Genomic DNA, 21993 nt, shown 5'->3' with positions numbered 1-21993 from the left:
TACCGTTTCGAGATAGCGTTTCAGGATAACGTTTCGGATAGTCGATATATAAATAAATTATATATATAAATATATATAAATTATATTCCAAAATAATAGTCTATATATAAATAAATTATATATAAATACATATATATAAATTATAAATAGTCTAGTCTGAATTGAAGATTAAAAAATAAGCTTGTAGTTTGAAAAAATGAAAAAAAAAAAACACAGGCCGAAATATCGGTCGGTACCGACAGAAATATAGACCGGTACAGGCCGAAATTGAGGCCGATCGGCTGGTACGTAACAGGTATAGTACCTGTACCGGCCAGACGGCCGAAATGAAAAATTTCGACTGTACTAGCCGGTATGGTACGAAATTTAAAACACTAATCCAAACAATAAAAATATCGAAATTAAAATCTCAAAAATTTTATTTTTTAGATATAAGGGTTGACTCGTTATCAATCCGTTAAGTTATCGTGTCTTAACGGGTCAACCCGTTTTGACCCAAACCCGTTAAGGCTAAACCCTAACCCGCTTTTATCGTGTCATGTTCGTATTAGATTAATGCGTCGTGTCACATATTATCACCCCTAATTGAAACCCATTAATGTATATTGTGAACTTAAGAGATTTATTTATTTACTAGTCTTTTTTGTATTCAAGAACTAAGGGATTTATTAATTTATCTATCTTTTTCTTGGATTCTTAGAAGTATGGATATATATATATATATATGTGTGAGAATCTCCCTGGCTAGCTTGGGCCATCAAAACGTAGTGGTTGGCTTTCACACCGTAAAGCCAACCTGTTTTTCTTCCTCTTTCTGTAGAGCAAATTCCACACTTTCCCTTTTGTTTATCTTTTTTTTTTTTTTTTTCTTGAATTACTAACCCATCAAACAGCAAAGAGAAAAAAAGGGGGAATATTTTTCATAGATTTGACCCAACTTTTTAAAAATCGTTGAAAGATCCTACTGACCTGACCTGGCTCCAATTCTATGCCATCATTACTTTTATTAGAAACAGGCAGGATTACAAGAATCTTATTCTCTTTTTGACCCTTCAAAAACACGAATATTAAGTTATTATCCCCTTACCACGCCAAAAACGACACGTAGTTGATAGTTCCTTCCCCACTCACCCTCTCTCTACTTTTCAGAACTCGTTAAAATCAAGGGGCATAATTGGGATTAATCTGACGTACAGATTCTTCAAGTACAAGCATCCGACAAGACCAGTGGAGATGCGGGAAACCGGAGTGGATCCAAACCATACGCCACACGTTTTTGCTACAATATTATATTGTATTTTTCGGATTTTACATTATTTTTAAATATATATTGTATCTTTTAGACCAAAAGGCAGATTCTTAATTCCATGGAAGAGAGATGGAATCTAACGGCTGTAAAAGCTTGTCCTTTTTGGCCTTTTTCTTTTCTTCTGGGATTTTTTTTTTTTTTTTTAAAGAGAAGAGAGAGAGAGAGAGCATCATGCCATCTGCTCCTTCTGTCCTCTTTTATAATGCCACCATAGTTGAAATCTCAGGCAATCTCGAAAATGGGGCCCGCAGCCCCCACAAGATTCCTTATCCCTAAGCTTTCCCCAGCTGTTGAAGTTGGCTGGTCCGCACGCAATTAAGGTTGGTGTCTAACACGGTCCAATCACATGTCACACATTGTCTTCCAAATAAGATACTAATATTTTATTTTTAAAAAAATAACATATAGTTTACCTTGAAAGGTAGCCAAAGTCCTTAATTACACAACCACTCCAGATCGACCTTATCACTTTCTTCCACATTAGATTCTCATCTTTCATTTAGCTAGTGTTTTTTTACCTTCCATGTGAACTTTATATCTCGTGACAAACATTACACACCATGTATTTCTCTCCTAAATTTTATCCGAATATTTCAGTAAAATGTTATTTAAAAGCTTTTATATCACAGATCATTCATATGATATAAATTGATTTATATTTTTTAAATCTAATCATATTATTTATATCATATAAATAATGTGTGATATAAAAATATTTAAATAGAATTATTCGGCATGGACGGTCGAGTAAATATGAACCAATAAATTGGGATTTTTGGAATCAACAAAGCGACTAAAGTTTTTTCTAATCCCACCAAGTATGCCAAGCCATGACCCTTAAGGTCAGAAAGTGACGATTCCAAAAGCACTGCACCCACAACAATATAGAAGAAGAATCTCAACAACTGTCAATAAAATGAATGGGCATATTAAATTAGCGAATAAATAAATAAAATATCTGAAGACAAGGAGGAAAGCTGGTTAAAATATATAATATACACGTGTTGGAATCTGATGAACATGTATATATGTATGGGCTGGCCTCAATATTCCGCTTTGGCGGTCTTCTTGTTCCCATAAAGGAAATGATTCTTCATGATGGACATTGAAACAGTGGTACATAGTTTATACACATCCATATTTATGGTTTCCCTTATTTGACTATACAAATCTCTACTTTTTTTATTATTAATTTTTATTTTTTTATTTTAATATTAAATTTCTTAGTGCAAAATGGAATTGACCAATCCAAGGTATATTTTCAATGGACTATTTCAAGATTTTTTACACTAATTTCTTGCATGCCATTTCATACTTACTGATAAAAATAAAATAAAATCAGTAGGTTTGCGTATTTCAAAAGTTCCCTTGGTGCTTTTGGATTAATGGGTTGGGACTTCCAAGTTCCATCCTTTTTTTCCCTCTTTCTTAGAAGGCTTGCTTTACAAGAGTTCAATATACACACTTTCTATAATGATGGTGATGACATTTTTTTCAATGGTGTCCCCAAAAAAATAAATAAATAAGTGGTTGGAAAGCATATTTCAAACTTTCAAAAATGGTATTTTGGTGAGGAATTTGTAGATATTTTTTTGGTCAAAGCACATAAAGTAATTTTGAGATTGAGAATAAAGAGTGATGTTAATATAGTGGTAGGATTAAAGAGTAGATATGTTATTAAATAATTATTATTTTTATGTAGATCTTATATTTATTAATTTTTTTAAAATAATTGTGCAGTACTTGTCTCACGAATGCAATAATCATTTCTCGAGAATAAATTGGTTGGAGCTGAATCGTTGCTTTATTTTGATTTTAATTAAATATTATTTCAGATACATATTGCTAAACTACATTGTGGTGCATAGGATTTTATGCAACTTCAGAACTTAGGTACATTTCAATGGCCTTTGTGGCTATCCAATGTTATTGTTATTATTATAGAATCAATTAAATCGCAACAGATTTAAAACGTAAATAATTATTTATGTTTTTTGGTATGTCAATTTTTCTGACAATAAATAGACTTATAAATAAATAATTTCGATAAGAATTGGTTTTTAATTAATGCAGGATATTCTTATATATTAAATTAATTAAGTTATAAATGTCCTAAATTGCAATTTGAACAAAAAACAAGTTATGATATTTTACTTAATATACTGCTCATTTATCACCCAGTATTTGTAACTCACCACTGTTTCCAAAACACCCTTGTGACCAAGAAATTGCCCTAGGAATAAGGCCCACCCCTTCTCGTTAAGAGAATAAAAAAAACGACCTAAAGAAGGGGTAGTTTAGAGATTTCAACAAAAGGAGATTCCGATCCATTGCCGAGTTGAACCCGCCCGGACGCCGAGTTGGCACCGAGTTTTGGACCGTGGATAAAATACGCGACGACACGATTGTGACTTTATATATACATAAACACCGTCGAAACTCGGGGATGCTCTGGCTTCCTTAACCAAATAGAATCTTCGCGTAAAAATTCCGATTTTCAGTTGTTTTTCCTTTCCCCTTACCCACCTCTCTCTCTCCCTCTCTCTCTAAACGCAACCTCTCTCACTCTAAAATAAATTTTTACACCCATATATTATATACACAGATCCTCAGGGTCTTTCTCTGTATTTTTTTCTGTCACTCTGTTTTGTACAATTTATAGATAGAATCAAAGGTGATAGGAAGAAAGATCGCAAATGGGTTCGGTTCCGCCTGAGCTGAGCTTGGATTTTAGGCCGACTTTTGTACCCAAATCAATCAGTGATTTCCTCGGGAGGTTTCCAGGATTGGGGACGTCTCGGAGAGGGCATCGAAGCTCGAAGATTTCGTGAAAACATTGGAGGAGGAATTGAGGAAGATCGACGCGTTTAAACGCGAGCTTCCTCTCTGCATGACTTTATTGAACGATGGTTGGTTTTGGATTTTCTTTCCTTTATTATGCCATTTTTTGGGAAATAAATTTGGTTTTTGAGATGGGCTTGGATTTAAGAAGTTTCGGATATGCAGGCTTCTTTTTATTTATTAATTTGGAACTAAATGATACAATATCGGAGATGGGTTCTTGGGTTTTGATTATTTTCTATCTGTGGGTATTTGTTCTTATACATATGAAAATCCTCTGCTGGGAACGGGTTTTTGGAATCTTGGATTCCCGACATGGGTTTTAGATTTTGAACATGTTGATCGATAAAGTTATGCTATTTTGACATTTTTCTCTTTTATCTGTGCGCGTGCGTTTTTGTAGCGATTCGAGCTCTGAAGGAGGAGTCAATACAATGCACTGCGCCAAATGAGGCTCAACCACTGTTGGGGGAGTTCATACCACTGAAGAAAGATTGTGATCGAAGTGAAGAAACCAAGAAAGAAAAAGACTACAGGGATAAGAAGAATTGGATGAGCTCATTTCAGCTCTGGAACACTGATGATCATCCCTCGACTGATTGCACAAAACATAACGCCAAATCAGAAACGAAGGTATAAAGAAAAAAGATCACTACTTTATGTCTTCGTAGACCATGAAAGTCGGGACTTCACCAAAATTTAATTGCCAATTACGAGACAATCTGATTGAAATACTCCGTGGGAATTGATGTTTTATGTGGTTATGGCAGGGGAGCGAGGAAGCAAGTGAATTAGGAAGTGAGGACCCATTCCAGTCTTGTAAAAACAGGGTTGAAGGGGTGGGATTTATGCCATTCAAGGCATATTCAGGTTGTCCCGTTGCGAGCAAGGAAGAAAGGGAGGAATTTCCAGTTCATGGGCTTTCGCTTCTCACTCCGGGTATTAAGAATCCTAGGGAAGAATCCAATTCTAACGGTTCGAGAAATGGCTGTAGCAGGTCAGTTTCCTCCTCTGCTCCTACTGCAAATATACGGAGCGTGACACAGCACCCGCAGCAGCAGACTGCTAGGAAGCAGAGGAGGTGCTGGTCACCAGAGTTGCACAGGCGGTTTGTCAATGCTTTGCAGCAACTTGGAGGTTCACAAGGTTAGAAACTGAAATCAAAATGAAAAAGTTTGAGACGAAAATGTGACAATTTTAGTAATTTCATTGTTCTTTTGTTTTTTGATGGAATGAGTCTAGACTCACTTACATACTTCAATTGAAAATCAATTTTGGTTGGATTTCTATTGTTAACTACTTTTTTGTGCGAAACAATGGAAAAATAGGACCTATGATGTTTGGTTTTTCCCCTTCAGGCTACTTTTATCTTAAAAATGGAGATTTGGATATGAAGAGGGAGGCATGGTGTTGTACTTTTCAGCCACATGATAAGATATAAATGTAATGTTAGGAAATTCGTTTAGAGGGAAAATGTGGAGAATAGGGAAACAGTCTTTATTGCATAACATCCATGATTCTGCTGAGAGCCATGCACTATAATCGATAAATTGCATTATTCTCACTTTTGATGTGAAAGGGTCTAATTTGAACTTTCTGGAAATTTTACAGCGGCCACGCCAAAGCAAATTAGAGAACTGATGCAGGTGGACGGACTCACCAATGATGAAGTTAAGAGTCATTTACAAGTAGGTTACATGTCTTTTTCCTTTTCCCCAAGAAAGAATGAGGGAGGGATAAATCAAGTGATCTCCATTTGAGAATTTCTGTTTCCATTACCTCATTTTTCTTTTTCCTTCTTTTTTCATATACCGGATGGCACCATAAAAGGTTGACGCTTTGATTGGAACTTGAATTTTGATGATCAAAATTGATTGAAGGTATTTCTTTCTCATCCTTGCAGAAATACAGACTACATACTCGAAGGCTTCCAGCTAATAATGCATCAGCTGCTCCTACAAATCAATCTGTTGTTGTTTTAGGAGGTTTGTGGATGCCCCAAGATCAGTATGGTGAATCTTCGAAGGCTAGCAGTTCCCAGTCTGGATCTCCCCAAGGTCCCCTCCAGTTAACTGGAAACACTGGAGGGACTTCAACCACCGGGGGTGACATCATGGAAGATGATGAAGATGCAAAATCTGAAGGCTATAGCTGGAAAAGTCACATTCCAAAACCTGGAAAAATCAATGTATAGAGCTCATCCCACCATGAATTTTGCGGATAGGAAGTATATACATGGAGGAGATAATTACTATACAAGAAATATTATACTACATATAAATGAGAAGGATCTTGAATGAGGCTGTTAAATTTTGCAGGATTAGCTTTTCTCCTTTCTCAAAATTTGAGTTGTTTTTTTGTCTCGGGATTGGTACAAGAGTTCTACGCCAAATCCATGCGTGCATGGAAGAAACAAAGGCCATTTCTCCCACATGATAAAAGTCTCTTACTAAGTTAGAACAGTACATTTCTTCAGTATGCACTTTTCTTTCATTTCCATGCTTTTTTTGTTTGTTTGTTTTTTTTTTCCTGCAAATGTCTTTTAATGGATAATAATAGGACAACTCGGTTGTTTCCTTTGATGGGTATTTATCCATTTAGGCTGGAAGGGGAGCTAGCTTATCATGCTTTAGTTTCTGAATTTAATTAGTTGTAAAAGCACTCATTTCACCTCAATTTAGTAGAATCTTTTATTTATTTTTGTTACTTGTGACTTCTGGAAATTCCCGTTTCGAATCTATTTGAGCAGAGTGAAGATTGGAAAGACGTGGTTCGGGGAAAACCTGAGCTAGTTTATCTAACCTCTTCACTTCTCAGTAGATGTTTATTCTTCTCATCAGTCATTATTTACTGTCTCAAAGATCGTCTCCTTTTTGCATGACCTGTGGACAGTTTTGAGTGTTTGGTAAAAACCACTTCAATCTGTTGTACTCTTGGCATTGAACTAAAGTTCCTTGGCACTTGAATTCATGAAATTTGCTGCTGCATGTTCAAAAAATATCAGAGCCTAATCTTTTGGGCATTATTCTGTCTCCGAGCGTTAGTATTGTGTTAAAGAAATGAGTGTCGTACAAGAAGACACAGGACAAGATCCGGACTCATCTTTGTGAGAATATTTAGAGGGTTTATTCCTTTTTGTGTTGTGGTTATCCCTCAATCGTCTGGAATGAGGGCTTTCTAATATTTAATGGAAAGTGGACAGGTTAGAAGTTGACATTATTCTCCCTAATTTAACTCACCCTGATATCATCACGTCGCTTAAAGGGCTGTTTGGGAATCAGATTTCATTTGTATAATAAAAATGTTGGGAATGCCATGTTCAGCCAAGTAAAATGTAAACGCATCGTTACCAATATGAGATTGAAAATTACTGATTTGTATATAAAAGGAAATAGCAATTTATTATTACCTAAAACATTATATTGTTGGGAAGCAGCTGACCCAATCATGAGGTCTCCAAACAGCCTCTTAATGAGTTTAATTAAAATGCTCAAAATCCCAGAATTTCATCCACTCACCTAACCTACAGTCATATCCCACTAAGAAAACATGGTGAGAGTTATTATTTTTATTTTATCTGTGTCCACACGACAAAACAGTCACTCTCACAAACAAAATAATAGAGAGAATCTTGTAGACAAAGATATAATGAAAGGAGCCCACATTGATAGCTGCACTTTTTATATATGGTATAAATTGTTTGTTTGGTGAAAAAGATGGAACCAACCTCTCATCAACTCATATCTCCAAACAGCTTTTTTATTTTTATTTTTTTTATTTTTTTTAATTCTCTTCTGTTTTGATAAACTGATTAGATTTCAAATCTGATAAGTATTCTATTTGTTTAATTGGTAGATAAGATTAGAGAGTTAGAGAATAGAATATATTTATTTAGAAGATTGGCAGGTCACATGGCCATCTGTTTGATAGCAAAATATATGCACAGTTGGACCCACAAAGAAAACCATTCCTATTTAAGATTCTTTGAGTGGTAATGCCATAATTTGGAAATATTCAAATGCAAAACAACACCAAAAAGGACATTTGTACAAATCTCTACTACCCATGGGACAAATGTCCAGAATAATTTGGTGAATACGCCAACCAGTCTGCCAACTACATTTTTTTTTGGTGACCATTATCTCCAATTGTTGGATTTCCTAAACACCATTTGAAATCAATCTAATTTATCTTTAATTGCACTACTTTTCGTCCCAATATCAAGACATAAGTTTAGTGATTTTATGTGGAAGGGATAAAATATTTTAGACTCAAATAACTAAATCCAGTTCATCAAATAGTCTCCATCATAAGACAAAGGAATGAGAATATAAAAAGAGAGAGAGGGGACAAAAAGTTAATAAGGGTGTTAGGAGAAAAGAGAGGAGAGAACATAAATGAGAGGTAATGTGTTATGAATATACACACCGACGCCGTACAGTCGCACCAGACTGTCGTTGGAGACTCCATGCAACACCGATCAAGGTCCGAACAATCTCAACGGATCGAGAATGGATATTTCTCCCTTTCCAGTCTGTTGCGTCATTTTTAAATGTTAACAGTATGTTTCAACCTAGTTTCCTCGACTTGGATGACAAGGTTAATTAGTCTCGGGTGGTGTGATGGGTGAAGGCTTTATGTATTCATGAATACGACGGATACACAGGTCCATTATCTATGGTCACCGGCGTAGTATCGCATTAATTATCCTTTTGTGCGATTAAAGTCATGTTATGGGTCAAATCCATTTTGAGGGAATATTTTACGGTCATTAAAGTCATATTATGGGTCAAATCCATTTTGAGGGAATATTTTACGGTCACATTCAAGTAGAGAGTATTAGCTTTCGGTTGCTCCTTTCTTACCCTTTTTTTTTATTGATAGAGATGGAAAAACAAAAACGCTTTCGAGCTATGAAGGACGAATTTAAACCCGATTAAGACAAAGTAAACCTTGCTTAGTGGAATCCAAAAAATCCAAAAATAATATGAGAGACGTATTCTTGGGCCATAGGACTCCAGCAAGCAGATACTTCCAAGTCTCAGCAAGTTTGGACTATTTTGGGCCTAAACACTGTATTGGCAAAAATTGGGCCAATCTCAAATGGCCCACAAACCACCTTTCGAAATTTCGCACTCCCATTTCCACTTCAATAGATATCACAGACGGCCTCGTAGAATCCACAAATCTCCTAAAACTTTGAAGATTTTACTTTGCCCTATTGATCAAGGACTCGTTTGAAGGACCGGATTTCCCGTAGAGTGGTTTTTCGGAAATGGTGGAGAGGCAAGAGAGAGAGAGACAAAGAGTATGCTGTTGGCAAAATTCCATCCTTAAAAAACCAGTCAAACCCACGAGCAACGGTCATGTGTAAGAAAACCAGTCCTCCCGTTGAAACATATATGCCCGTATTTTGGGCGCGAAACATGGACTCGACAGAACAAATACGGACAGTTACTAAACTTCAGGTGGGAGAGACACACAGACACAGAGGGATAAAAATAATAAATAAAAAACTGAGATTCAAAGACAAATCTCAGGTAGGAGAACGAGATAGGAAAAAATGGCACAAGCACAACCTGAGGAGAAAATCCAAGACAGTACCCAAGAAAAGTACATGAAAGAAACAAACGACACTGCAGCTTTCAAATTCAATGCCCACGCACCTGAATTTGTCCCAAGATCACACACTCAGATGCCCGTTTCGGGTTATTTCTATCCATGCTTTAACTTTCTTGGCGGGACTGGTACTGGGTCCGAGTGGTTCATTGTTAGTGATCACGAGCCTGTATTTTTTATTTCCAACACGAATGTCGCACCACCCGATCGCTCCAAGAACATTCTCACGGATGAGCTTAAGCAGAAGATCATCAAACAGGTGATAATTGGTGGCGATGGTCATGATATTGGCTTTCTTGCAGTCCTCTGGAGTCATATCATGAGATTGTTCGGCTCCTTGTGTTTAAGCGTATTGGCTAAGTTATACGACAATTATGCTCAATTTCCGATGCGTATTTTAGATATGGATGCTCTTTCATCAACATATTTCCTTGATATTTTGGCGGCATCCATTAAAATCTGGGTTTCGCAATATACATCGACACACGTCTCATCAACTCCTTGGTTTCTTAGCCATGCTGCTCTGCATATTCTCTCTTTCCCTTTCTCATGCTTACTCCTTAATTTCAGTTCCAGAATGTTGATTACTACTTTTCCTGTCATTGAATCATCCAAAGATTCCAAACTGAAGCATCTTCTGGCATAGTCACCGTCTCTATTTCCACGTCACGGTTCTTGCAGGAACGATGATGCATTAATTGGTCATGTTAGAGCAGATTTTTGAATTTGAATGTGGTTTCTCTGCATATGACAGGTGGAATATCAGTTGAGCAACATGAGTCTGCTCGCAAATGAATCTTTGGCGAAACACGTAAATAAAGATCCCGAAGGTTATGGTAAGGATAAAGGAAGAGCAGTACTCTTTGTAGTCAATACTTTTATTACAGATTTAATTTTAAAAAAAGATAGTAATTCTTCTTCATGTCTTTGTAACAGTTCCGATATCTGTTATTGCTTCAGCAAAAAAGATCAAGTCCCTTGTTAGCAATAATCCCAACCCTGTACTTGCCCAAGCACTTCGGTCCTCTTCAAGGCTTGTATGTCTTTTGGCCAACTTTAGCATTTTCTATCTCTTTTTCTCCAATCTATTATTTATAAAAAAAATACTCTTGAAAGGTGGTGAGTGATGACGGCAAGAAGGTTAGACGGAAAGATCCTTTCACTGAGAAAGAGAAAGAGGAGTTGCAGGTAATTAAGAACTGTACATGAGACTTCCTCTATCAAAGGGGTTAGAAAGTTTTTCTTTTAATGGCTGTTTTTTCTTGCAGGCTCGTATTGTTGTTGCAGAGAACTTGCCCGAAGATCACTCTCATCAAAACCTTGAGAAAATACTTGGGGTGGTTGGAAGGTCGGGCCTTTTATCTTTTAGTTCTTTTACATGAGAGAACAAGGTGTTTGTTGCTTTATTAATTACTGATATAGTTGCTGTCACTGAGCAGTGTGAAATCAATTCGAATATGCCATCCCCAGGAACCCAATTCATCTCGCTCCAAAGGCGATTTTTTAGTTAGTAACAAGGTATAGGAGATTGAATGAATTAGACCATTTTGTTATCAAAACCAGGAGATCTTCCCCAGGAGTTTCTCTTACATTATTATCTCCCAATTCATTTTCTCTTCAGCTACATGCACTTGTGGAATATGAGTCTACAGAGATAGCTGAAAAAGCGGTACGTAAAAACCATGAAGATACTTGATATGCAAACTTCCATGGCAAGAACATTAATTAATTAAATAATAGCTCGCCAACTTCACCAGGTTGAGAAATTGAATGATGAAAGGAACTGGAGAAAAGGGCTCCGAGTAAGGTTGCTGCTTAGACGCTCGGTATGTCGTGTTGAGAAATTAAACCTAGTTTTAATTTCCTTGAAGCTAATTCTGGATTCAGGTGCTCCTGTTTTGAACGTATTCTTATTATTCTATTGCGATGGTTTCCAGCCAAAATCTGTTCTAAAGAACAGAAAGACAGAGTTTGATGTCATCTTAGACGAGGACGAGGCACCTGAATCCCCCGGAGATTCCTGTCAGCCAAACAACATAGAATCTGTCTTAGAGAGCAACGTAAGTGTCCTTTGCTCGGATAATTAATCATAATTTAGAGAATCCTAGTGCAGAAAAAAGGGACTATTTTTTGGCATGTGTATGCTTACCATATGCAGCAAATGCATCTAGCTAACAGCTAGAATTCAAAAATCTTCTGCAAATTAGGTTTTTCAAAACCTATATTGCACAGCAAGGAAAGTAAAAAAGAAAAGTGATGTTTGACTAAAAAGAATTAATGTAACAATTAATTGGTAGGCTGAGGAAAATGCAGTGGGATCAAAGAAATTAGGATGGGGTCGAGGACGTGGAAAATCCAGAGGACGTGGCCAAAGCTGCCATAGTGGAGGACGTGGGCTGCATGCCCCATCTCCACAATCGAACAGCGGCATTCAGGCCGAAACATCTGCCAAACAGGCCGCTTCCAAGGGACCAAGAATGCCGGACGGGACAAAGGGTTTCACCGTTGGACGAGGCAAGCCGTTGATTACTCCAGCTCCAGTCACTTCACCTTGATTAAGGGTGATTTAAATTTTAATTGGGTGCTGCTCCGATTTTGTTTTGTTTTTGCTCTGTTGTGGTTACTAAGGGGAATTGAGTAGCCTATATTATGTGGATTTTATTATTATTATTACTAATCATGGCAACTTTATTAATTAGTCAAAAAAATGTATAGCATTGTATGCCATGTTCTAGCCCATGAAATGATTGTAGGTTTTTTTTTTTGTCACACTTTTTTGTAAGCTTGCCATTTTGTCAGATCATGGTATCTTCTATTGGGATTCAGCTCTATCTGTTATTTGTAGATTTGTTCACATTAATAATACAGTTGATGACGGGTGCAATATGACTCTCTCTCTCTCTCTCTCTCTCATATTTTTATTTCATTTTATGATTTAAAGAATGCTATTAGGTAATCAAGTCATTGTAACTTGTAAGTATTAAGATTGATCTTTTTTTTTTTCTTTTTTTCTTTTTTGTAATTTTTCTTCTGATTCGAATGCATATACAAAAAAAAAAAAAAAAAAAAAAAACATAATTAATAAACATAACACAATTATAAGACAATTCATTCGGACCCCTTTTCTTGGGTCAAAAAAACTGTTGTAGATGCGGTTTCCAACCCACGTCTTATCCGGGCCGAAAATCACATCATCATACCCGGCCCTACCCAAGTCGAGTGCAGTTATGAAATTCGGATACCGGGTTGGTACCTGAGTTTTATTTAACAATTTGAAAAAAGTAAGTAAATACATGATCCACATGAAAAAAAATTATTTTTTAATGAGCCTTGCTAGGTACAAGCGAGTTCGTGCACCAAATTTCGTACTGATGCTTACATGAGTTTTTTTATTGAAAAGAAAAATTTTGAGAGAAGAAGAAGGTCCTTTATCTCACTAAAATCATTTCTGTCTTCAATTCACACTGTTTCGTTAAACGGATGCTTTACATGTCAATATTGATGCTCGGTTTGGTACGTGAACTAGCTTGCAAGAAGATTTTTCATTTTTGAATAGTAAACTCTACTCTTTTTAAAAACGATTAAACGGCGCTTACGCATTCTACGATTATATGTAGCATTACTCTTAAAAATTAATTTTTTCATGTGAATTCCATATTTACTTTTTTTTTTCAAAATGAATATGCAAAACTCTATGATTGCAAATATCATTTCTAAAAAAAAAAAATTAATGAACGGAGCACAACCTTAACTTTCCAATTAATAATACAATTGAGCACAAACTTGGCTCACCCTTCCAATGGATATCACTGTTGGGAGTTGGCACATAGTAATATGGACAATGTTTTTCTCCGACTGATCTATGATCAAATTGTCACGTGTCTTTAGAGCATGAAACAAACACATTATTTTTTTTTTCTAATTAAACGGTATTAATCCATCCTTGACTTCTTTCCCTTTAACAACTAAAAACTGTGATCTCTAACACAATTAATCCTATTTAAAAAAATACATGATAACTAAAATAAAAAACTGGATTAAAGAAGTATTGGAGCATGTACTTCAGTGAGATTTGTAGCAAGAATATTCCTCATCAAGCATTTTCTGGCTATATCAAATATTTAAATTTTGGAGAACAGAAGCAACAGGCCTATTAGCTCAGTTGGTTAGAGCGTCGTGCTAATAACGCGAAGGTCGCAGGTTCGAGACCTGCATGGGCCAATGACCATTTTTTATTTTTTTCCTTTCTCGCGGATAGTCTGTCGTTCTTTTCTTGTTTTATGATAACCACTCGCACGCATTATGCATGACCAAATGCCTGAAAGAATGCCAGAGACTTGGCTCCTCCAAAAGGTAGTAACCCATTCCCATGTCGTTATAAGTTTCTTGTATTTGTTCTCGTAAATTTCTCTGACTAATTTGCTGGTGGAAACCGGCTTAACTTACATGGATATATATCTCTGAAAATATGTCTGAGTGCTCAGTGCATGCGTGAAACTGCCACTTCCTAATTACAAATGTCTACCCAATTACAGTGCGCCGATTTGCCAAACGAGAATTGTACAGCATTTGTTGGGGTCTGAAGACTGAAGTAATCGTGGCTTTGCGATTGGAGTGGATACAAAATCGCATACAAGCTCTTCTAATTCCTGGACATGCCAAGTTAGTCTCTCTTTCTTTTGTTAACTTATATATCCACATGGTTCCGTTCTGCTTTAGCAATCCCCTAAGTCATTCCTCACTGGGATGCAGCCCATCGAATCACCTCCAATGTATATAATTAGAAGCCATTGACAGGAAAGGGAAGAATTTCTTTTGCTTTTAATTTTTTGTCTCTTAGAATCAAGTAATGCCCAAAATATATTTTGTCGTGAAGTCATGCACTTCATTGTTATTTTTCTGAATAAACTACATACGAAGTGCAATCGCTTTTGTGGTATGCAAAGTGGTGGTGGAAATTTCTTTTGTAAGCCTTACTCATCAAGACACTTGTACTTCCACTGGCATGATTTGGTCAATATTGGAATGAATTTACTGTTTTTTGTCTTTTAAAATTTGACTAGCGTTGAATTGATTGCACCTTTTTTTGTGAGATCCTAGTCACATTTGTGGATTTTAGCATGTATGTGAAATTTTTATACAATATATTTTTTGCTCACGTGTACGAGTTCTTGTGGAATACTTCTCTGTCCTCTCTTTATTTGTCAAATAAAAGTTTACCACAACAGATAATTTTGGAAGCATTGGCACTTACGATAAAAAAGATCAAGATATTCAACCAGATTTTGGAGATTACTATTTATTTGTTAACATTGGTGCTCTCCTATTTATTTCATAATAGTTCAAGGTATGCTAACATGGGAAACAATGACTAACCTTCAATGAATCAATTCGGTTCAAATGCGCATGGCTTGACTTTTATAATCATTTAAAGCAAGATAATATGTATTGGAGGGTAATCTCCCACAGCTCGAGTCCTTGAACAATCAATTAATTATCAGAGCACACAGAAAGCAATAAAAGGTACTTGATAATTTCATTGAAATCTTACCGCATCTAAATTAGAGTACAATATCTTAGTGCTAAATGTGGCCACAGTAATAAGTAACAACTCTAGTGGCTAACCCACTTAAGTTTAACCAATCAAATTCCTTCAGTTTTCCATTTTTTTGCATATAAATCACTACCAAGCTCTTACACCATGTGTAACAGAATTAGCATTTCACAGCAAATAGATCGTGCTCACAAGCTATGGGTCAAAAACACTTCCTCTGCCTCACTTTTACTCTGTGTTTCATTGTGTCCTTGTCTCCCCTCATTTACTCGCGTCCCCCAATTTACAATTTCCCTATTGGCCAACTCAATCACAATTTCTATGCTAGATCATGCCCCTTCTTGTTGAACATTGTTAGGTACAGAGTTTGGTCAGCTCTAATAGATGACACCAGGATGGCAGCATCTCTCCTTCGGCTGCACTTTCACGATTGTATTGTTAACGTAATTATTCTTGCCTAAAACCTCTTAGCTCTTGCTTTTTGGCATCCTTGCATCTCCTGTTGTCCATGCTATTGGAAAAAATATACAAATGCATAATGACATGTTTCTTTGCAAAAACATTTTGTAAAGAGCAACTTATACAACAATTATATTGGTTACTAGTTTTCTCGTGCATCTGTGATGTCTTGTAAGGTTTCCAATAAGGGAAAAAAAAAATTAGGCAGATATTTAATTATCATAAGTTTCTTTCCCTTTACATGATACATTTAAGTACTTTGCTCAGTGTTTCAGGCATGACATGACATGAATAATGAATATAGGCAACTATGGTTTTGGAAATGTTTTGAGGACATTAAATATCACCCTGGTATCAGTGGTGAAGCCATAGAAGGCCAAATATAATGTTCTAAAAGAAGAGGCTATCCATCTTAAAAAATATAGAATAACTTCATTAGCACTTATAAAAAAAAAATCTAGTCAACTTTAAATCAAGGTTCAAATGCACAAAAAGAAACAAAAAAATAAATATACATATCTACCTGCTAGATTGCAGGCATAATATCAATTACAGAGAATCTGTTGGAGCTTCAGCCTTCAGCTACTGTAAAGTACAGAGAGAGAGGATGATCAGATGGGAGTTTGGAGGGGTTTTAAACAGCTAGATATTTGGAAAGTTCATTGCACCTGAGAAAGCATATGATATGGCCAGTTGACCTTGGGCCGACCATTTTTCTTCCCATACGGGTTGTACTGAAAAGATCTTGCGCCGCCCCCCCCCCCCCCCCCCCCCCCCCCCCCCCGGCCTCACGCCTGTGTCTGTGTCAAACATTATTTCTTATGTTTACATCACCTATGACTTTTATGGAGCTGCTTATATAAGTGTGTGATTGGTTGGGGTAGGGATGTGATGCCTCGGTACTTCTTGATGACACAGAAGATTTCACGGGTGAAAAGAACTCTCCTGCCAATCACAATTCGCTTAGAGGTTTTGAAGTCATCGATAGCATAAAGGAAGATCTTGAAAGATTTTGCCCGTCAACTGTTTCTTGTGCAGATATATTGACTCTCGCGGCAAGAGATGCTGTTGTTTTGGTATTTGTTACACTTTTATATGAAATCTCAGAGAACTCTGCAATTAAACGCCCTCTCCAACTTATTGTTTTGGTTTTTATATGCTATCTTTTTTCTTGCAACTTTTTAATTAGGTTGGAGGGACTGATTGGCCTGTTCCATTAGGCCGACGCGATGCAACAACAGCAAGTCAGTCGGCAGTTCTTGAGCAAATACCGTCACCTGTCGACGCTCTACAGAATAACATTGCCAAGTTCACATCAAAGGGTCTTGACTTGAAGGATGTTGTAGTCCTCTCAGGTTTTTGTTCTTGCCCTGATTCTCTCTACTTATAACTAACAAATTTGTACTCTAGGAAGTTGTTTGAAGTACCTAACTCCCATTCTTGACCTGGTGCTGTCACCATTATGCTAAACTTCATTCAGTGAATCATACTATCCCTTTGATATGGTAGAGTTATTTTCAAAAGCCATGAAAAGAAAGTGGACCTACTGAGTTTTCATGCATGGGATATTCCAAGCAAAAGCTAGTGCCCTTACTTCTTGTATTTTTTTTTTATGAATAGATCTATTTGCAAGCCTTTTTATTGACACACCAATCATACCGCTGATGTGAAAGCTTGCGTGGAAGCTTGCTACATCAGCTTATGTGAAAAGTATTAGTAGTTTGACTTCTTTATAAATATAGTGGGTCCTATTGTAAGTGGTATGTTGCACACTAGAATTGTAAATACCAGACTTGTAAATGGTATAACCCTTTTTTGACGTTGAGGGCTTTAGTTCTAGTCCTGTGATCCATTACAGGAGGACACACCTTAGGCTTTGCCAATTGCCTCTTCATTAAGGGGAGGATCTTTAACTTCAAAGGCACTGGAAAGCCTGATCCTACACTTGACTCTTCGTTGCTCGCGTACCTGCAAAGTACGTGCCCCAATGGAGACACAGTAAACAGCAACTTTGCTCCTTTCGACACAAGTCCTGCCAGTTTTGACAATTCATATTATACAAGCCTCATGAACAACGCAGGGCTTCTTGAATCTGACCGAGCATTAATGGGGAACCCACAAACTGCTGCATTGGTTGAAAGTTATAGCATAAATCCGGGTAGTTTTTCCCATGATTTTGCAGCATCAATGTATAAGCTCGGTAATGTCGGGGTACTCACAGGGGAAAATGGGGAAATTCGGAGGAAATGCGGGTCTGTGAATTAAGATGGTGCCTGCCTGTAATGTTAATTACTGCATGTATGGAACTAATTCTATAGTGTAATCAAGGTTGAGTAAAGGCTATCGCGTAATAAAAATGTTTAATCAGCTTACATCTCCCGAGTACTGCTGATATAGATTAAAATGGCTCTCATTTTTCTCCATTAGGTTGATGAACTAATTCAAGTGCAAAATGGCCGTTTGAGTCGTAACAGGATTTCATCCTGTAAAAATAGCAAGAAGCATGCCTGCCTGCCTGCCCTGCATGCCAACATATGTGGAGTCAAGAGGAGGCGCGGAGACTTTTCGTATGCAGAGCGCTCCAAAAGCTAAAGCATCTCACGTGAATGAATGTCTCCGTATGTGCTGATGAATCGCACTATCTATCCCACTTTTTTAAATGCATTATTTTCCATTAATTCCATCTTTTGTTGGCTGGACATCCACAGACACTGCCCTTCAGCTTCTGATGGAAATTTAGTTTTGACAGATGGTTTTTTAGATTATTTCAAATACTGTGATTATCACTCCAGATATATAGTATTACTGTAATCATTACCACTCAACTTAGTCCGAACCCTTTTTTTTTTTTTTTTTTTTTTTTTTAAAGACGAAATCACCACCTCCATTAAAATGGTCCAAGAAGCACAATAGGGATATACTAAATCCTTGAACAGAATTCCAAAAACAACTAGAAAATTCTCTGGTATACCATGCCAAAACCCTAATAAAACTCGACTCTGTAACCCATCCCATGAAAAAAATCCAGAACATGCTACGGCTGTGCATGTACAGATAATCAATCATCCACCAACTACTTATTTTTCACCATGCTTGGCCTTTGTGTGTGACTGAAGACCAACCTCTGAGGTGAAACTCTTGCTACAAGACTTGCAAGAGAATTGACCACCAGATTTTGGGGTCTACGGCTTAGCTTGGTCGCTATTTGCAGGAGTCTTTCCAGCCTTCTTGGAAGGATGCGGGGTTGCCTTATGACCACCCTTCTTACCATCTGTCTTTTGAGGAGTAGCTGGTTTTGCCTTTTTAGCAGGTACGGGAGTATTGTGTGCAGCATCAGAGGTTTTCTAAAGACAAGGTATTCTAAGACTCAATAAACATACTAGAAAATATACACACATATATATATATGTGTGTGTGTGTGTGTGTGGTATGATTGCCACCTTTGGTTTCGAATCATTCAATATTCGATTCCTTCTTATTATTGAAATTGAAGTATTCAGTTCACCTGAGACAAATGTTTTCAAAGAGAGATGTGATAAGTAGTTAGGGGATGAAGCTAGCTAGCTAGGGATCGAGTAATATTTTGTTTTCCAAAGGGAATAATGTCTTCATGCATATTAGAGAGTTAATATTTACAATAAAGAATTCTAATGCTGTTGATAGCTTTTCTAATTTGCCAATATTAATTCGGCGATAGATTCCAAACTCTATCTTTGACATTGTAGACTTGGTCATCCATCTCTAATTAGGTTGCTAGTACTTTCTAAATCAATTCTAGAAGTTGTTTGCCCAAATAAAGATATACATATGAACCATTGTTTTGCATATCCTTTAGCAAAACAAAAAAGGTTGTCATTTCCTAATCATACCTACGCTGCCACCTTTTCTTTTCATCTCTTACATTGTGATATATGGGGGCCCTTCTCAGTTTTTCCTCATGATAATTTTCAATACTTCCTTACAATAGTTGATGATCATTCTAGATCAACATGGGTATATCTTATGAAATCCAAATCAGATGTAAGGCCTATATTCATATCATTCTATAATCTAGTTCTTACACAATTCAAAAAAAAAAAAAAGAATTAAAAATGTAAGAATTGATAATGGTCCAGAATTTAACATGATATAATTTTTCTCTTTAATAGAAATAGTTCATAAAAAATCTTGTATAGAAACACCACAACAAAATTCAATAGTTGAGCGCAAACACCAATATCTTCTCAATGTCGCTAGGGCTTTAAGGTTTCAATCAAATGTACCTCTAAATTTATGGGGTAAGTATATACTTATAGCTACATATATAATCAATGGGATTCATTCTCCTGTTTTAAATAATCAGTTACCTCATGAAGTTTTAAATGGAATCCCTCCATCATATAAAACCTTAAAGGTTTTTGGCTCACTATGTTATGCTTAAACTCTTACTCAAAATAGGTCTAAGTTTGCACCTAGGGCTAGAAAATGTATATTCATTGGATATCCTTTTGGTATAAAAGGATACAAATTATTTGATTTTGCGAATAAGTCCTCTTCATTTTCAGAGATGTTGTTTTTCATGAGGGTATATTTCCTTTCTGTTCTGACATTCAATCCAGTTCTACCTCATCTCAAGTTGTCATACCTCAGTACATACCTGAAACAATTCCTACTACAACTACTCAACCTACACATACTTCTCAACCTGAAAATCTTACTGCTTCTAATAATCTTTCATATACTTCTTCACCAAATACTCCTCTCAATATTGATCCTAACAGTTCCTCAAACACTTCCTCCCCCAACTTGACATCCAAGATGAGATTCAATTCCCTTGTTTGAGAAAATCTACTCGGCAGCATAAAGCCCTTGGGTATTTGGAGAATTATTATTGTAATATAGCAGCTTCTACCTCTAACAACTCTTCTAAAGGTATGTCATGTAAGCATTCTAAAACTCCTTACAACATTTCTGATTTTGTTTCATATTCCAAACTATCAACTTCTCATTGTACATTTTGTTTCTATTTCATCTCAAGTAGAGCCTAAATTCTATCATCAGGCTGTACATCACAGTCATTGGAGAGAAGCTATGTCTCTTGAACTAACTGTCCTAGAATCTAACAATATTTTAAAACTCATTGACCTTCCACCAAATAAAGTCCCTATAGGTTGTAAGTGGATTTATAAAATTAAATACAATGCTGATGGTTCCATTGAGAGATATAAGACAAGATTAGTAGCAAAATGGTATACTCAAAAGGAGGGTCTTGATTTTTTTGAAACTTTTTCTCATGTTGCTAAGATGGTGACAGTAAGATGTATTTAGTCCCTAGCTGCAATACATTGTTGGCATCTTATTCATCTTGATGTCAACGATGCATTTTATATGAAGATTCAGATGAGGATGTTTACATGAAGTTACCACCTGGATATCTTCGAAATGGGGTCACTAGAGTGTGTAAATTGCAGAAGTCACTCTATGGCCTAAGACAGGAATCTAGACAGTGGAATTCAAAATTCACAGTAGCTTTAGTTCAGCTTGGTTTTCAGCAGTCCAAGTCAGACTATTCCTTATTCACAAGGAAAGAAGGAAATATTTTTGTGGCTTTGTTAGTATATGTCGATGATATACTCTTAGCTAGTAATGATATGTTAACAGTGGATGCTATTAAAACTGCTCTCAATGATCAGTTTAAGCTGAAGGATCTTGGACCTGTTAAATATTTTTTAGGGATGGAGGTTGCTAGAACAAAATAAGGTCTTTCGATTTGTCAAATAAAATATGTCTTAGAATTGTTAGATGATGCTGGTTTACTTGGTTCTAAACCAGTAAACTTTCCTATGGATACTCATTCTAAACTCAGCAAGGAAGATGGAGAATTTTTGGAAGATGCTACAGCCTATAGAAGACTAGATATCACATTTTCTATTCATCACCTAAGTCAGTTTCTAGATCAACCTTGAATGCCACACATGCAAGTTGCTTTGAGAGTTTTAATATATATCAAAAAGGCTCCAGGACAGGGACTTTTCTTCTTAGCATTCTCTTTAGTTCACATGAAAGTATTTGCTGATTCAGATTGGGCTAGCTGCCCTGATACAAGAAGATCAGTTTCTGGTTTTTGTGTGTTTATTGGAGATTCACTTGTATCTTGGAAATCAAAGAAACGGAAGACAATCTCAAGGTCATTTGCTGAAGCTGAGTACAGATCTATGGTGTGTGTAGTCTG

The 21993-nt window shown here is 36.5% G+C and overlaps 3 protein-coding genes and 1 non-coding gene across 4 annotated transcripts; all 4 read left to right on the top strand.

Annotated features, from left to right (window-relative positions):
• Positions 1-3745: 3745 nt before the first annotated feature.
• LOC121254474 (transcription factor HHO6-like) lies at positions 3746-6612 on the top strand. The gene is given in 6 exon segments (XM_041154532.1): positions 3746-4078; positions 4081-4218; positions 4554-4783; positions 4921-5296; positions 5762-5838; positions 6054-6612. Coding segments are annotated over 6 exon segments (1185 nt in total). The 5' UTR covers positions 3746-4005; the 3' UTR covers positions 6345-6612.
• Positions 6613-9385: 2773 nt separating this feature from the next.
• Positions 9386-12656, top strand: LOC121254472 (la-related protein 6C). The gene is made up of 10 exons (XM_041154529.1): positions 9386-10028; positions 10524-10605; positions 10706-10806; positions 10886-10957; positions 11038-11117; positions 11209-11287; positions 11391-11438; positions 11527-11595; positions 11707-11829; positions 12067-12656. The coding sequence occupies exons 1-10, from the start codon at positions 9714-9716 to the stop codon at positions 12322-12324; spliced, it is 1227 nt and encodes a 408-aa protein (XP_041010463.1). The 5' UTR covers positions 9386-9713; the 3' UTR covers positions 12325-12656.
• A 1260-nt stretch (positions 12657-13916) lies between these two features.
• TRNAI-AAU lies at positions 13917-13990 on the top strand. Its single transcript has one exon. It is a non-coding gene; the product is annotated as a tRNA-Ile (tRNA).
• Positions 13991-15484: 1494 nt separating this feature from the next.
• Positions 15485-18616, top strand: LOC121254473 (peroxidase 10-like). Its single transcript, XM_041154530.1, has 5 exons — positions 15485-15766; positions 16667-16858; positions 16972-17137; positions 17641-18034; positions 18210-18616. The coding sequence occupies exons 1-5, from the start codon at positions 15521-15523 to the stop codon at positions 18220-18222; spliced, it is 1011 nt and encodes a 336-aa protein (XP_041010464.1). The 5' UTR covers positions 15485-15520; the 3' UTR covers positions 18223-18616.
• The last annotated feature ends 3377 nt before the right edge of the window (positions 18617-21993 follow it).

This window comes from Juglans microcarpa x Juglans regia, chromosome 3D (assembly GCF_004785595.1).
Source record: "Juglans microcarpa x Juglans regia isolate MS1-56 chromosome 3D, Jm3101_v1.0, whole genome shotgun sequence".
Taxonomy (NCBI): domain Eukaryota; kingdom Viridiplantae; phylum Streptophyta; class Magnoliopsida; order Fagales; family Juglandaceae; genus Juglans; species Juglans microcarpa x Juglans regia.
The sequence above is the reverse complement of the archived record's forward strand: the minus strand, read 5'-3'. Positions and strand labels throughout refer to the sequence as shown.

What these genes read in the sequence shown, in the direction of transcription:
- LOC121254472 (XM_041154529.1), top strand. Translation starts at nt 9,714, where the DNA reads ATGGCACAAGCACAACCTGAGGAGAAAATCCAAGACAGTACCCAAGAA. An exon ending in AGCAGAAGATCATCAAACAG is followed by an intron (nt 10,029 to 10,523) that starts GTGATAATTGGT and finishes TGCATATGACAG; the next exon opens with GTGGAATATCAGTTGAGCAA. An exon ending in AAGAGAAAGAGGAGTTGCAG is followed by an intron (nt 10,958 to 11,037) that starts GTAATTAAGAAC and finishes TTTTTCTTGCAG; the next exon opens with GCTCGTATTGTTGTTGCAGA.
- LOC121254473 (XM_041154530.1), top strand. Translation starts at nt 15,521, where the DNA reads ATGGGTCAAAAACACTTCCTCTGCCTCACTTTTACTCTGTGTTTCATT. An exon ending in TTCACGATTGTATTGTTAAC is followed by an intron (nt 15,767 to 16,666) that starts GTAATTATTCTT and finishes TGGTTGGGGTAG; the next exon opens with GGATGTGATGCCTCGGTACT. An exon ending in CAAGAGATGCTGTTGTTTTG is followed by an intron (nt 16,859 to 16,971) that starts GTATTTGTTACA and finishes CTTTTTAATTAG; the next exon opens with GTTGGAGGGACTGATTGGCC.